Source organism: Sciurus carolinensis, chromosome 13, assembly GCF_902686445.1.
Source record: "Sciurus carolinensis chromosome 13, mSciCar1.2, whole genome shotgun sequence".
NCBI lineage: Eukaryota > Metazoa > Chordata > Mammalia > Rodentia > Sciuridae > Sciurus > Sciurus carolinensis.
Genome location: NC_062225.1, coordinates 70,199,880 through 70,214,378, shown reverse-complemented (window position 1 = coordinate 70,214,378; position 14,499 = coordinate 70,199,880). Strand labels below are relative to the sequence as shown.

The 14,499-nt window shown below is 45.0% G+C and overlaps 1 protein-coding gene across 3 annotated transcripts in view; it reads left to right on the top strand.

The window, feature by feature from the left end:
- Lclat1 (lysocardiolipin acyltransferase 1) overlaps positions 1-7,853 on the top strand; it is a 190,624-nt gene extending 182,771 nt beyond the window's left edge. For all 3 annotated transcript variants that reach the window (XM_047523274.1, XM_047523275.1, XM_047523276.1), the window contains one exon: positions 3,739-7,853. In XM_047523274.1, the coding sequence (XP_047379230.1) occupies positions 3,739-4,241 (503 nt within the window). In that variant the 3' untranslated portion in view covers positions 4,242-7,853. The remainder of the gene's footprint in view (positions 1-3,738) is intronic.
- The last annotated feature ends 6,646 nt before the right edge of the window (positions 7,854-14,499 follow it).

The following is a 14,499-nucleotide window of genomic DNA, read 5'->3' as shown; positions in this document are numbered from 1 at the left end:
AACAATTTTAAAAGAAATTTTTGGAATATTGCCCTTTCATAAGGTGAATGCCCTTTGTCAAATTCTTGTAATTCTTTCAGAATCAAGAATGCATAGAACCCAAAAGTGAAAAAACAAAACAAAACAAAACAATGCTGTGAAGCAGGACAGTCTCGTTACCTGAATGTCCTGTACATGTAGCGCCACGCGCTTGCTGCTTGCCGACTACCGTGCCAGGAGTTCTCTACATTGGCCCTCAGATTGTCTTAACAGCCAGTGTAGGCAGTGTAATGATCACTCTCATTTTCAGATAGAAAGATGGTAGACCCTAAGAATCTAGATCAGATACACATCTACGGAGCCTTGGTAGTCCTGGAGACTCAGAAGGCATGGCCCTTGCTCTGAGGTGGTTGAGCTTCTCGAACCAGCACAGTTGGCAAGTGAGTGTGGAGTGAGCATGTCGGGATGTGTGCTGGAAGTCTCACAGAGGGCAGGCCACCGTAGGCCTGGTCACTTGAGAACCCGTAGAACCCTTGGCACTGGAGCTGGACATTGCAGGAAGTTAAAATCATATATTTCAGGGGGAAAAGCAGTATATTTGAAGCAGAGGAATATTTTTTCCCTTTGTAAAACAGTAATTTGGACATTTAGCCTGAGTGGAAAGGTTAAATCAGGAGATTCCTAATTGGCATTTTCAGGACCCAGGAAAACAGTGCTGAGAACAGGGATATAGAGAGAGGGGACTTGAATGCAGCTTGTCCCCTAGACACCAGGCAGGTCACGGGGGACTGTGGGAACCATCGCTAGAAAGGGAGGATACAACCTCAACTTTTAGCCTGATTGTCCTGTGATAGCAGTGGCTGGCCTTGGCAGAGCACCAGATCCTACCATGTTTACACACATTATTTCATCTGACCCTTACAACTACCCAGTGAGGTGTTTTCTAGATATAAGAACTAAGTAAGCCACAGAGATTAGGTGACTCAGTCAAGGGGCCCCAGCCTTCCATGCTGTTCACTGAGCATTCCTCACTAAGGACAGTCCCTATCAGTGGAACTTTCGTGATCTCAGAACTTGCTACTTCTATACTGAACATTATAACCCCACAGACATGCAAGGGACAGCATCCCCTCTTACCCTGAGGGTTGTAGAGAGGAAAGAAGAAAATATGGAAGAGTTTAGTTTCTTACTAAAACTAGTTAGGAACTTATCTTACTATTTTGATAGCAATTTCTAGTTGTTTGTGACTGTATTCTATCCATAAGCATACCTGTAGGAGAAAGGCTGGGACATGTGAACTATTTAAGAGTAGATTGAGACCTGTTCTAGTTCTCAGATTAAATGTGAGAAAGGCGTGGGTGACTGAGTGGAAAGGTAGAAGGGGTTACACAGGGAGAGCAGACTGGTCATGACTGAGCATCAGTGTTGGTCTTGACCAGTGTCCCTGATGGAGGAGAAGGCTCTGGGCAGACAGTGGAAGCTGAAATGCTAGTTGCAGGGAAGTTTTGAAGGTAAATGAAATGTGAACATAACTCTGAATGTGGCTAATTGACTTGAGAAGTACTTTTTTTTTTTTTCAGTTTTGTTCTGTGACAAAGTGGGATGGTAGTGATTAATGCTTAAAAGACCAAACATTGCTTGATTTTCAATGCAGGTGAGTTAACAGTTACCATCCCAGGGGGTATATCATGCTCAGAGCATTAGTAGAAGAGCAGGTCTGCTTTTCTAGGTGCTTGTCAGACAATCCCCCATAGCAGGTAAGTTCCCACGATAGCATAGTGGGCCAGTGAGCAACCAGCCTTTTCTCAAATGGTGAATACATTTCCTGTTGACAGCCCTGTTACAAAGCTTTGCTTGTGGCTTCCACCCTCTGGCCCACTTCTCTTCTATGGGACCAACACCATCTGGCCTGGTCTTTCTTTTGATACAGTACTGCTAAATATTCCTCCATCAGCCTCCATCTGTACCCTTGGGCCCTGTGTCAACAGCACGCAGCTTTCCTAGGGGACTGCCCCTCCAGTTCTGAATCTAAGCCTTCTTGATGGAGACGTTTTCATTTTTTATAACCCAACTCTTATTAAGTGATGATTATTTAATAAGGCTGTTAGGAAACCAAATTGAAACCTATTCCTTATCCTAAAGTATTCACAAAGTAATGGAAATTAACAAACATATATAGAAGACTTGAAGAACCATTTTTAAAAAGCAAGTCCAACCCAGTGGGTTCAATATAGGATGAAGTAGGAGATTGCTTCATTTCTTTGTTGCTATTGCCATTGAGGTTAAATTTAAATAGAGTGAAATGTATACAACTTAAATGTCCAGTTTGGTGATTCTTACAAGTGTAACAACATCTAATCCACAGAGTACTTGTCACCCCAAAAACTTCCTTATGCTCCTTCCAGGCACTTCCCATAGACAACCACTGTTCTGATTTCTGTCACCACAAATTAGTCTTGTTTGCACTATCTGGTCTGGTAAGGACTCCAAATCTCATCAAAGGTCTCCAGCTGACGAAAGGATGGGGAGGACAGCGGCATTCAGAGACCTTGCACCAGCGTGCCCTGTGCCCTTAGGCAAAACACTTATCTTCTCTGAGCCTCATGTACAGTCTACTGTTAAGTGTCCCTGTGGCCCCTTGCAGATTTAACCCTGCACTGACACGGCTAGTCTCAAAGGCCCCACCATCTGCTCAGTATCCTGAAGCAAAAACAAGTGGGTTCACGCCTCCCTTGCTCCTCCTCATCCATCCACATCCAGTTGCCCACTCCATCTTGTCAGTCCTTCCTGTAACCTTTTTGGATGTGTCTCTTCTTCGGCCCCTGCCTCCTCCTCATTCTGGCCTGCTGAATGGTTAACTACTGTCAGATTACTCTCCCTACTCTCTTACCCCTGATCTCTCCATACGGTTGTTGTCACTGTCCCCTAAACAATCCTCTGTGTAGAACTTTCTGAGACTCTCCACCTTTCGAGCTGCTTCTCCAACACCTAGAGTGTCAAATCCTGAAGTGTGGTGACCCGAGGACCTGCACCCTTGCCTCCAGCCCACTGGAGTGCCCCATTTCCCACTGTGCTCTCTGGCACTGCTCCACCTGCAAGTCGCCCTTCCTCCCAGTGGGGTCGCTCAGGGCTCCTGCAGCCCATCTCCCCATGTATGTTGAGGGAGCTGAGGTCGCCGTTTTACTTTTTCTCATCTCCAGCATCTGCAAGTTAAATTGCCAAGGAAGATGGCATCTCTGGTCAGGGTCTTACTTGGAGTTCAAGTTGGTATGTTTTTAAAAAATTTTTTTAAACTCAGATAGAAGTTTTCATATGTTTCTGACCACTTACTCAAATCTGATTCTGAATTTTTCTTTGCAGTAGCTTTCATGGTGAAGGTGAGAAAGTTTGTGTTTTTATGTGGAGAGATGAGGATATTAAGAGGTACTGAAATAGTTGAATCCTGTGGGTAAAGAAGCTAATGTGAACTCTGCTTCCCATCTCAAATTCTACCTAGTATGTTCGTTCATTTACTTCTACAATGACAGATTACCATTTCTGGGAATGAAGATAATCTAAAGGTCTTTGTGGTAATTAACAAGCAGGGCTAAAAATGACGGGTAAATATTGATCCAAGCACTGTATTTATAGCCCCTGTTTGTTCACCGTGGTTCACTCTGCCCTGGTTTTCCAGTGTTTCTGTTTCTTCTTTGTGAATCAGCATCACACCCCAATTGATCACTGCTAACACAAATACATCCTTGTCTTTTCACACCCTAGGTAAGAACCTTGATGCTGTCCATGACATCACTGTGGCTTATCCCCACAATATTCCTCAAACAGAGAAGCACCTCCTCCATGGCAACTTCCCCAAGGAAATCCACTTCCACGTCCACCGACATCCAGTAGACACCCTCCCCAAGTCCAGGGAGGAGCTGCAGCTCTGGTGCCACAAGCGGTGGGAGGAAAAGGAAGAGCGACTGCATTCCTTCTACCAGGGAGAGAAGAATTTCTATTTTACTGGACAGAGTGTAATTCCGCCTTGCAAGTCTGAGCTTAGGGTCCTTGTGGTCAAGTTGCTCTCTATACTGTACTGGACCCTGTTCAGCCCTGCAATGTGTCTGCTCATATATTTGTACAGCCCTGTTAGGTGGTATTTTATAGTCACCATTATAATCTTCGTGCTGCAAGAGAGAATATTTGGTGGACTAGAAATCATTGAACTTGCATGCTACCGTCTTTTACACAAGCAGCCACATTTAAACTTAAAGAAAAATGATTAAGATGGTTAGACTTACCTTTTAAAACTAAAGGGATATTTTGGAAATGTTCTAAGCCTTTGTAAACTGAGATGCATTTTTGCATGATTGTCAGATATTTCTTACTATCATCATTATTTGTTAAAGATATTTTGCACTTAATTTTGTGGGGAAAATATTGCTACAATTTTTTTTAATCTCTGAATGTAATTTCGATGCTGCGTATGTAGCAGGAATCGATCGCTGTGAAATAACTTGGGCCATATTATTATTAAACAATCATCAGGCTGTTAATAGACAAGGTATGCACAAGTTCTCCTGAAGGCCCAATCCTCTAACCTGACACACTCGCCAGATCAGATGCAGGTCTGGAATTCATGAGCACTGGCCCAACAAGCACTGGTACTTGACTGCCTAACTCACCCCCAGATGTGAGCACCCTTCCTCCACACAGCCACGCACATGGTGCCCAGGCTCCCTCCATGGGCCCCGCCTGTATCCTTTCTATGCCAATCAAACCATCCCATCCTCCCTTAAGATCAGCCTCCCTTATCCCCAAACTGATCTACATAGGAAGCTCCTCATTCTTCATAGTATCTTGTGCTGACCAAGCTGTCAAAAGACCACCTGTGTGCTTTCCTCACATGGGAAAATCACACCTGCACATGACTCAGGGAGCAACCACAGACTCTCCACTCGGAAACCTTAGTTTGGATTTCAAAAGATAGGAATTACTTCTAGTTCTTCATTTATCCTCAATCTTGCATGCTTAGTGCTGGTTCCTTACAACTTGGCAGATGTTGCTTTTTCTGTTAAAAATGGCAGGCATGTAGCCACATGCTGTCTTAGAGGCATGCTGAGAAGAACATCCTGTTATTGCAGACAGAAACTGTCTTGTGAAATATTTCTTTAAAATCTACCAAAAAAGGAAGGTTATTGTTTTCTACATGTGCATGGGTATCTAGCTTCTGCCATTAAAACAACCACAAAAATGCAGACATGGCAGTAATGGTTTATCCTAAATTATTCAAGCCTTGTCACTTTGATAAATTTCACACGAGGATAACACAAAATGAATCCTCTTCAATGATAGCAGGGAATCTCTCTTTTTAGTCCCAGGCTTTCTCTTTCAATAGGAATATTTAAAACCACTTGGATCAACTGTTTGCCTAAATATTTCTGTCACTTGGAGTCAGTGGAAAATCCAGTGAACCAGAAGCACCATCTCCTTCTGAGGCAAAAGGAGCATGTCATTGTTTCCAACCCACTAGAGCTGTGCCCTCCCTTGTTTGCCATGTAATAGGGACAGTGGTCAGAACTGCAAAAGTATGAGCCTATTAAAGGTCTTCAGCTGCTGGCTGGTCTGTGAGCTCTACTGCTGCAGTGAGCTAGTTCCAGAGCTACTTACTGCTTTATGTTCTCTTGGGGCATGAATGCCTTCTCTTTGGTGACATCTCATTTTTGCTTGACAGTGACTTTTACCCAGTAGTTCAATCGTGCATTGCCATGAAAGGTAAGTACATCTTGAGCTGAACTTACTGAACAAATTCTATGAGAAAGCACTGGTTGGGGCAGAACACTGTGGACACATTGTTTTTATTGAGAGAGTACTAACTAGTGTCCTATTGAAACCACCAACCGGCACTTAACTGTTTCTTCAAAGCCGCTGTTGAGCCAGGCTCACCTGAAATCTCATCTACTCCAGAGGCCGAGGCAGGAGGATGCCACGTTCAAGGCCAGCCTGGGCAACTTTGCAAGGCCCTGTCTCAAAATAAAAAGGGCTGGGGGTGTGGCACAATGGTAGCTGCGCCCCAGGGTTCAGTCCCCAGCATGGCAGGGTCTGCTCTTGCTCCTATGGGGAGCTTACTAATTACTCAGGCACATCTTCCAGCCCAGCTATTCACTTTTGTGCAGTTTAAGGATTTTTTGAAACAAAAACCAGCTTGTTCCTTCCCTCAATGAAAGAGGTTTCTAACTGAAGTCTCTCCAAGACTTCTTTGGGTCGTATTTAAACACAGAAATAGTGTAACGATCAGGATTGCATTTGTCCTGGTAAAAAAGATCAGCCATGTTTGCACCCCAGGGTTGACAGCCTGTCTTCCCTACACACTTCTCACATTGCGACTACCTTGGAACTGCGAGTCCTCTGACTCTGAAACCTTTAAAGGGGAACATCTTTTTTCTCTTTTTATCATAGAAAATGTGTTCAAGAGAAAATTCAAATTTTGTTTTACTCAAATTTTATTTATACTCAAAATTCATAATTACAAAGCACTAAAATTGGTAAACAGACACTGTACTTGCTTTAAGAATTAGAAATAACTCCCAAAAAGCAAGTCTATGATTTTGTGGAAGGAAGTCTTTTTTAATCGTAATTATTCGTGTTGATCTACACATTTAACTGTGTTTAAAGCCTGTTTCTTTTTAATTTAAAAAATTAGAGAACTATAGTTAATGATTTGGCGCTTAGAACTATTTAAAGTCGATACTGAAACATCACATGCTTTAGAGCAGCTCCAGTAATCGTGACAGTCCTGTTTGCCCTGCCATGCTGCCCGCCATCCCCATGGGCTCAGGGCAGCACCAAGTCTTGCCCAGCCAACCACGTTCTACTCACTGCTCCCTCAGTCCTTCGAAGGTGACTTTGAAATGTTCACAGTGCTATTTGTCCAGTTGCCAAATTTACCATTCTAAAGGTTCTAAGGAGAGCAAGGGTGGTTTATGTACAGTATGAGCCACTGTACTTAAAATATAAGCCTGACAAGAAGTCATGTTGACTGGGTGACAAGTTCTTACATCACACATCTTTTATGAAACAAGCCAAAGTAATTCAAAAATTCAGTTGGATAATATAGTGAAAGACTTAAAATGTTCAAAAGAGCCCATCATTTTAGACTCCAAGTAATTCTTCCTATGCCGTCAAAATGCATATTAGAGGAAAATAACAGCTTCCACGTAACGTCGCTTTGAAATGAGTTACTACAGCAGCGCCATGTCAAGACTGGGATATTGGTGGCCAAGACTGAGTTTTTGCAGACACGTTCTGTTTCCTCTGGATTTCACGCTCTGGCCCAACAACACTCCTGTGCTCTCTTCCAGTAAGGACTAATGGAGGAGCCTGTTGGTGTTAAATTGTTTACATTTCTTTATATAAATAATGTGCTTTCAGTGCCTTAGTTTGGGTCTCTTTCTTTTTCTTGTTCAAGAATTCTGCAGTGCATTTCTTGGGTAAAGTCTATTGCTGCTGTTCAGTGGGAGAAAAATGGTCTATAAGCACTAGTCACTGGGTAACACCGCTCGGTCACAGGTGGGGAGGAGCACTCGGTGCCGAGGCAGTGGTGGCCCTACAGTGCTCACAGTACGCATGCTGTAGAAGATGAAAGTGGTTCTGTCACGCGGGGAACTTTGGTTGACATGTGACCCTGCGGTTGTCTTGTACCTTCCTTAACATTTTTATTTCAAAAGAGAATCTTGGTTTTGGTAATTCGTTTTTTTTTAAAGATCGTTATGTGGAGAACACCAAGTTTTAAAAATAACTCACAGAATGGCCTTAGTTTTCAGCGTCTACTGGTGTGTTTTGTGAGTCGTGTTATCTGTGATACACATCCAGAATAAAGTAAAGTAAATGAAATAGGATTTACACGTGTGTTCTGCCTCCATTTGTACAGGAATGACAGAAGCGACAGGTCCTGGTGCTACTTTGTCTCCCCGCCCTGCTACAGCCTTATTGAGTACAGAATTCAGGAAGAACGGGTAGGTTAGGATTCTTCATTTCACAGATGTTAGGGAAAAGTGGCCTAAGCTTAAAAAAAAAAAGAAGAGAGAGCGTACTGGTTCTCCTCGGGACAATTTAGTCATTCCACGCACATGAGACAACTGCTCTTCAAGGTCAGTGGGACTCCGTGGTCCCCTCCCTCTCTTCACTGTCCAGGAGTGTAATTATCTTACACTAAAACCTAACTAGTGTATAAATATGTCCTTAGCAAACACGAACGCCATGGAACCTATCTCAAGCTGTGATGTGCACTCTGTCTGGAGTTCTCCTGCGTGAGTTTCCCTGGGGGACGCCCGTGGCGGTGTTCCTGGGAAAGGGTATGCAGGGCCAAAGGAGTGCAAACCTAGCTCCAAGTCCCAAGGACTGAGCCATGGGGCATCCAGGGCTCCTATGTTCCATTTGAACCAAGGGAAAGAGTAGAACATGGTCTCTAGACACCTACTCATCTCCAGCATGACCCATTTCATTGACAGATTATGTAAACTCATTTGATGTGGGTTACATCCCTGGATTACTTGCTACCCTCTAGAACCGGAGCTGGAGCTCCTTTCCCTGGTCCACAAGAACTAAGGGTGGGAGGAATGAATTTTAAGAGAACAGTCAGACTGTTTTTGCAAATAGCATGAATTGATGCCAAATAACTACAAATGTCCACAGCTGTCAAACTTGCCAGTGGAGGCTGGAACAGGTGGGCACCGTTTCCAGAAAGCCCTCCAGGCCCCTGCACAGGGAGGAACACCCAGGGTCTTGACAGCCTTCTCCATCAACACCAGTGGATGTTGGGAACCCAGCAGCTCCCTAGAGCTATGTGCTGACAGTCTCACCAATAATCAATCCTTCTCAGTTCTTCAGTCCTTGCCTCCATGCAGATCATCCAGACTTAAGCAATGCAATATGGAGAGCATATTTCCTTCCATGGAATGTTCGTTGAGGTATAAGTACTGCAACTTTAATTTCTCCCAGTTAGCTGGTGCAGTTATTCTCCCAGCTTGGCGAGCTCAGAATCTTGTCTCATTCATTGCTCCCTCTCCTGCCTGCACAGTCAAACTGCCGACACACCTGTGGCTTCCTCTTTGGGGTAACCTTTCCTTGCATTCTGCCCACCATGCATATCCCATGCATCAGACCTGGGAAAGCCAGGGCACTTTCCCAGGCTCTCCCCATGCCAATCTCCCGAACACTGGACCCTCCTATCTCAGGGAAACACCATTTCAATCATGGAAGCTCCCTTCTCCCAGCCCCTTAGTGCTTCCTACTAGCCACTGACAGTCTGCATTCCTCAGCCTCACCCAGTTCCTCCCAACCAGCCTGGCTCATTCTCAGGGTGGTGGCCTTTTACACAGGGTAACTGGTTGTCCAGCCTTCAGTGATTCCCAGGCCTCATCCTGTCCCTTTGCCTCCCAACTCTGCACACATTCCTCACATGTGAAAGGCATTTCCGTAACCAGCCCAAGTCTTGTCAAATCCCACTTTTACCCTGTGCTTTTCCAAGTCAGTCTAGTTTGAAATGTCTCATCCTGTCAAACAGTGCTCACTTGACTAAGGTTATAGTTACTTTTTAGTCTTACCACCTTAGCTGGTGGGAGTTTCTAGAAAGCCAAGATAAGACTGCCTGCTATTTCTCTTATCCTAAACTGTTTGACCCAGCCATTCTTTTTATACAATAAATTCTTTTTGGGGGTTGTGGATCCTGGGAATTGACCTAGGGGCACTTGGCCACTGAGCCACATCTCCAGTCCTGTTTTGTATTTCTTTAGAGACACGGTCTCACTGAGATGCTCAGTGCCTCGCTTTTGCTGAGGCTGGCTTTGAACTGTAGATCCTCCTGCCTCAGCTTCCCGAGAAGCTGGAAGTCGTGCACCACCGCACCCAGTCACAATAAATTCTTAATGGTGACTCACTGGAAGTCATCTCAGAAGCATCCTGTTCTAAATTAAAGGTGGATGCAGAAGTTTACAAATGTAAAATTTTTTAAAATTAAAACATAATCTCATATATTGCTAAAAATCAACATTTTTGTAGAAAAAAGTGTGACACAAAAATATAATTTACCAAAATACATTAGTATCTGAACTCCTAAATGTAGAAAAGTTGGTTCAAAATGTGTGCTCACAATATACCTTCTCTGACTGATCTCACCATCCTCTACCTACAGCTATGGAGATTTCATCAATATCTAGTATGTACACTTACTCTCATGTCCTCCAACCTTCCTTCAAGAACCTATTCCAAAAACACAGCCTAAAATATTATAAAATGCATGCACAAAACTATTTTAGCTCTATTTCTAAGAATGAAATATTTGGAACAACCTAAAGGTCCATAGTAGAAAACCAAAGAGATAATCCTTGATGTAATTATATGATTGAGTCCTGGACAACTGTACAGGGGCGTGAGGAGCATCTCCACATACATAGGGAGTTATCTTAACATAATGTTAAGTGAAAAAATAAAGGAGGACAAAAATGTGTACAGTTATACTATCTTTAAGAAGTAAGTCCATATGGATACATATACATGCTTATATGAAAAATCAAATGTAATTTTAAAATATAAATCATCAAAGTGAAATGGCTACTGTCTTAGTCTGTCCACACTGCTACAGCAAAATACCACAAACTGGGTGGCTTATAAACAATGGTAACTTATTTCTCACAGTTCTGGAGGCTGAAACATGTGAAGTCAAGGTGCCTGCAAAGCCAGCAGCTAGTGAGGTCACACTTCCGGATTTGATAGATAACTGCTGCTGTGTCCACACAGAGTGGAAGGGGTGAAGCGTCTTTCTTGGGTCTCTTTTATAAGGGCATTAATCCCGTTCATGAGGACTCTACCCCCAAGACCTACCAACCTCCCAAAAGTCCCACTTCCTAACACCATCACCTTGGGGTACGAATTCCAGGGAAACATGAACAAATGTTCAGACAGAACAGCTACGTATGGTGGGGAGGTGGACAGGTTTGTTGGGACTAGGATAGAGATTAGACTTCTCAATATATCTAATTTCATAGTATACATGACTTAGAACCAACTTTATATTTTACAGAATTATAAAATTAAATTTAAAATGGAAAATGTAGCCCCTAAAAATCAAAAGGAAAATGACAAAGTAATCTATATCAATTTTGTAGTTTAATCATGCAGAGAGGAATTATTTTAGGTAATTATAATGTATATCCCTAACAGTAAATAGCCTAAAGACAAAAGAACTACCCAAAACAAATTACTTTTGTCATCATATTGTTAGCTATCAGTTTATAGTTTATTTTCTGAAACTATTGCATTTACTCTAAAGAGTATGAGTAATTATGGCAATGTTGCTCCAAACCAAGATTTTCAGTGTAAAAGAAAAGATGCATTAATATAAAATTAAAACTAGTTAGTAAAAAACCAATAATCCTAAATATTTCTCCTTAATTAAAAAAAAAAAAAAAAAAAAAAAAAAAACTCCTTCCAATTTTTGCTCTCCCCATTGGAAATGCTCAGAAATAATAATCAGGAATAGCAATAAGCACCCGTAGTGCCTGATACCGGAACTCCATTTCCACTAAAAGGAACCAGGTAGGGACTTGAGGACTTTATTACAGTAATTCATTTTGATCTACTTCTGAAGCAGCTGGTTTAGGGCTCCATGTAGTCCACATGGGTGGCTGGTCAGCCTGACCCAGGCAGTCTTTCTGAGTGGCCAGTGTGTGAGGAAAGACCATCCACCCTTGCTTTCTGTCCATGGGATCCTGTGGGGCCCCAGGGACCTCCTCATGGTGGATTGCTGTCCCTCAGACTGCCTAAGCCTTCCAGCCACAGGACCAACACCTCAGCAGGGTCAGGCAGAGCCCCAGCTGAGCAGGCGTCAGGTGCCCCCTCCTCTTCTACCAATGGGATCTCCCAAACTCTCCCTGGAAGCCCCTTGCTGTGACCTCACAGGCAGCCCAGTTCCCAGTTCATACAGCAGGGGAGGAGGGTGGTGGTACAGCAGGCAGATGGCCCCTGGCCCCAGGCTGTCTCTGCCTCCCACTCCCGCGCCCCCTGAGGCCAGGGCTGGCACACCTGGCACACTGGGACCACCTGCAGAGCTTTAATGCCTGCTGGGATGAGGGGTGGCAGAGACCCTGATTTGATGGTCAGGCTCCTGGTCTGGAGAACCAGGGGATTTTAATGATCAGCCAATCTGCCCAATCTTTACAACCTCCAACCTCAGGTTTGGGCTTCCACCCTGCAGACCTCTGATCCCTCATGAGTAAAATAGCATTTGGTCTTAGATGTTCTGGAAGCCCTGAGTGATTCATGAGTTGATTTCATTCAGTAAATATTTATTAGCTCCTTACTAGATGTGAGGTCCTGACTTGCAACTGGGGAGGAAGCAAAGATAAGCAAGTTTTATTCTTTGCTCTTGGTACACATGCACTCCTCTCTTCGAAGGAAAGAAGGAAAAAAAAAGGAAGGAAGGAAGGAAGGGAGGGAGGAAGGAAAGGAAGGAAGAGAGAAAGGAAGGAAGGAAGGAAGGAAGGAAGGAAGGAAGGAAGGAAGGGAGGGAGGGAGGGAGGGAGGGAGAGAGGAAGGAAGGAAGGAAAGAGGGAGGGAGGGAGGGAGGAAGGAAGGAAGGAAAGAGGGAGGGAGGGAGGGAGGGAGGAAACTGCATGAAGCAATGAAGCACCACATTCCAGTCAACCAAGCAGGAGTGAAAAGGGTAAATCAGAGAGGACACCCTGTGCCAAAGCCTTGCCCTGGCTCTGGTGCCAAAGTTTAGGTGCAGGTGAGGCTGGAGGTCCCCTGTCCAGCAGGTGGGCAGAGGGCATCAACCCAGTGAACACCTGCCACTGCCCAGGGCTAAGTAAGCTTCGGGGACAGCAGCTCAGAGTGCAATTTCCAGAAACTGTTGTAAAGTGACAAGAGCCCAGCCTGCTCCTGTGATCACTTACATCCCTCCTTCCTGGCAGTGGCCCCCACGGGCTGGTGGAGAGCCTTCATCTTCTCTGTAATGCCCCATTCTGTAAGATCAAAAGACCAACTGGGAAATGCCCTTCAGGGACCCGCAACCTTCAGGGAATGGAGTGGCAGACTCAGTTTCCCTGGCTGGCCCCTGTGGGTACAGGAAGAGGGCTAGGGAATGGGTGGGCTATCAAGGTGTGGGTGCAAGGGACAAATGTGACGTTGAGCCTGGAGTCAGGTGACAGAAGGCACCGGGCTTTGAGGAAGTATGAGACTGCTCTGAAAGGAGGGGGTGTGGAAAGCGCCAAGACCACCCCCACCAGCCTCCAGTGGAGATGACTGTTCCTGGAGGAGCTAACCTGCCATTCTATGCAGGAGAGTCACCAAGGATGAGCGCCCCTGCCGGGGACGGGGAAGGATGGGCCTTCTCAGGAAGTTGCTGGTCAGAAACTAAGGGCCAGTTCCGTGGGAGCACCACCCACTCAGCACACGGCCGAGTGACCCCACGTTTGCATCACTGTGTGTCTCTGCACCGTCTTCAGGTTCCCAGGAGTTTTTGAACAAGGACCCTCATATCACACTGGGCCCCACAACCAAGGAAGTCAGTCCCTCCTGGTGGTTGTAGGAGACCCAGGAAAGTCTGACCCCGAACTGTGGTCCTGAGCCCTGGCTACACATGGACACGAGCAGCCAGCCCTCCCACCCACCCCCAGAATGGAGTCAGGGTCCCTCCCCAGTTGATTCTCGCACAGCTAGGCCATCATTGAGGAATGGTCTTCACCGTCTGTGACCTGCCGGAAGTCCCTGCGGAGCTGTGGGCACCTGCTCTCCAGAGGAGCCTTCCCTGTGCGGTTCGGCATCATGGCGCCCACAGCCTGCCCTGAAGGCCTCTTTCCTTGTGTCTCCAGAAGACCCTTCACCTGAAGGCAGGGACTAGATCTTCGTCTCTGCAGCAGACACAGCCAGGGCCAAAGAAACTCATTTTCCCTTCTCATTTGAACTAAAAAACAATTGAGCTCCAGAGTTTCGCCACTGGCTCCCTACACCTTGTGGCTAAAACACCTCATATCCTGCCCTTCCCTGCCAGAGAGGTGTGGGATGCTGCGGAAGGGCTCAGAAGTCGACCTGGCACCCCTGAGCTCCAGGGACAACCTGACAATTGCATTTACATCGCCGCTCCTTCAGAGACTCATTTCATTACCCGTCATTTTAAATGCCCTTTTATTTTTCAGAAACTTATAGTCAAGTTTATTTTTGAAATATCCATTATCCTCACAATGTGTGAAGTGCACTGCTCTTTGCCCATGTGAATTCCGGAAAAGTCCTCCTGTGGTTATTTTTGTAGGAGTCATCAGAGATTAGGAGCCTGCTTTCCTGGCACTGAGAGGAGCATGCATTAAGCAGCTCAGGCAAAAACAGGTCCAGGGAGGATCAGAGGTGGCCTGTGCAGCAGGATGGGGTGATGGTCACTTCCCAACTTTCCACTGGTGCCCCGAGGATGTGAAGGTGGTAGAGGTTGGCCTTTTTCTTTTTCTTTTTTTTTTTTTTTTTTAACTTGTTACATCTCATTTGGTCAGAATA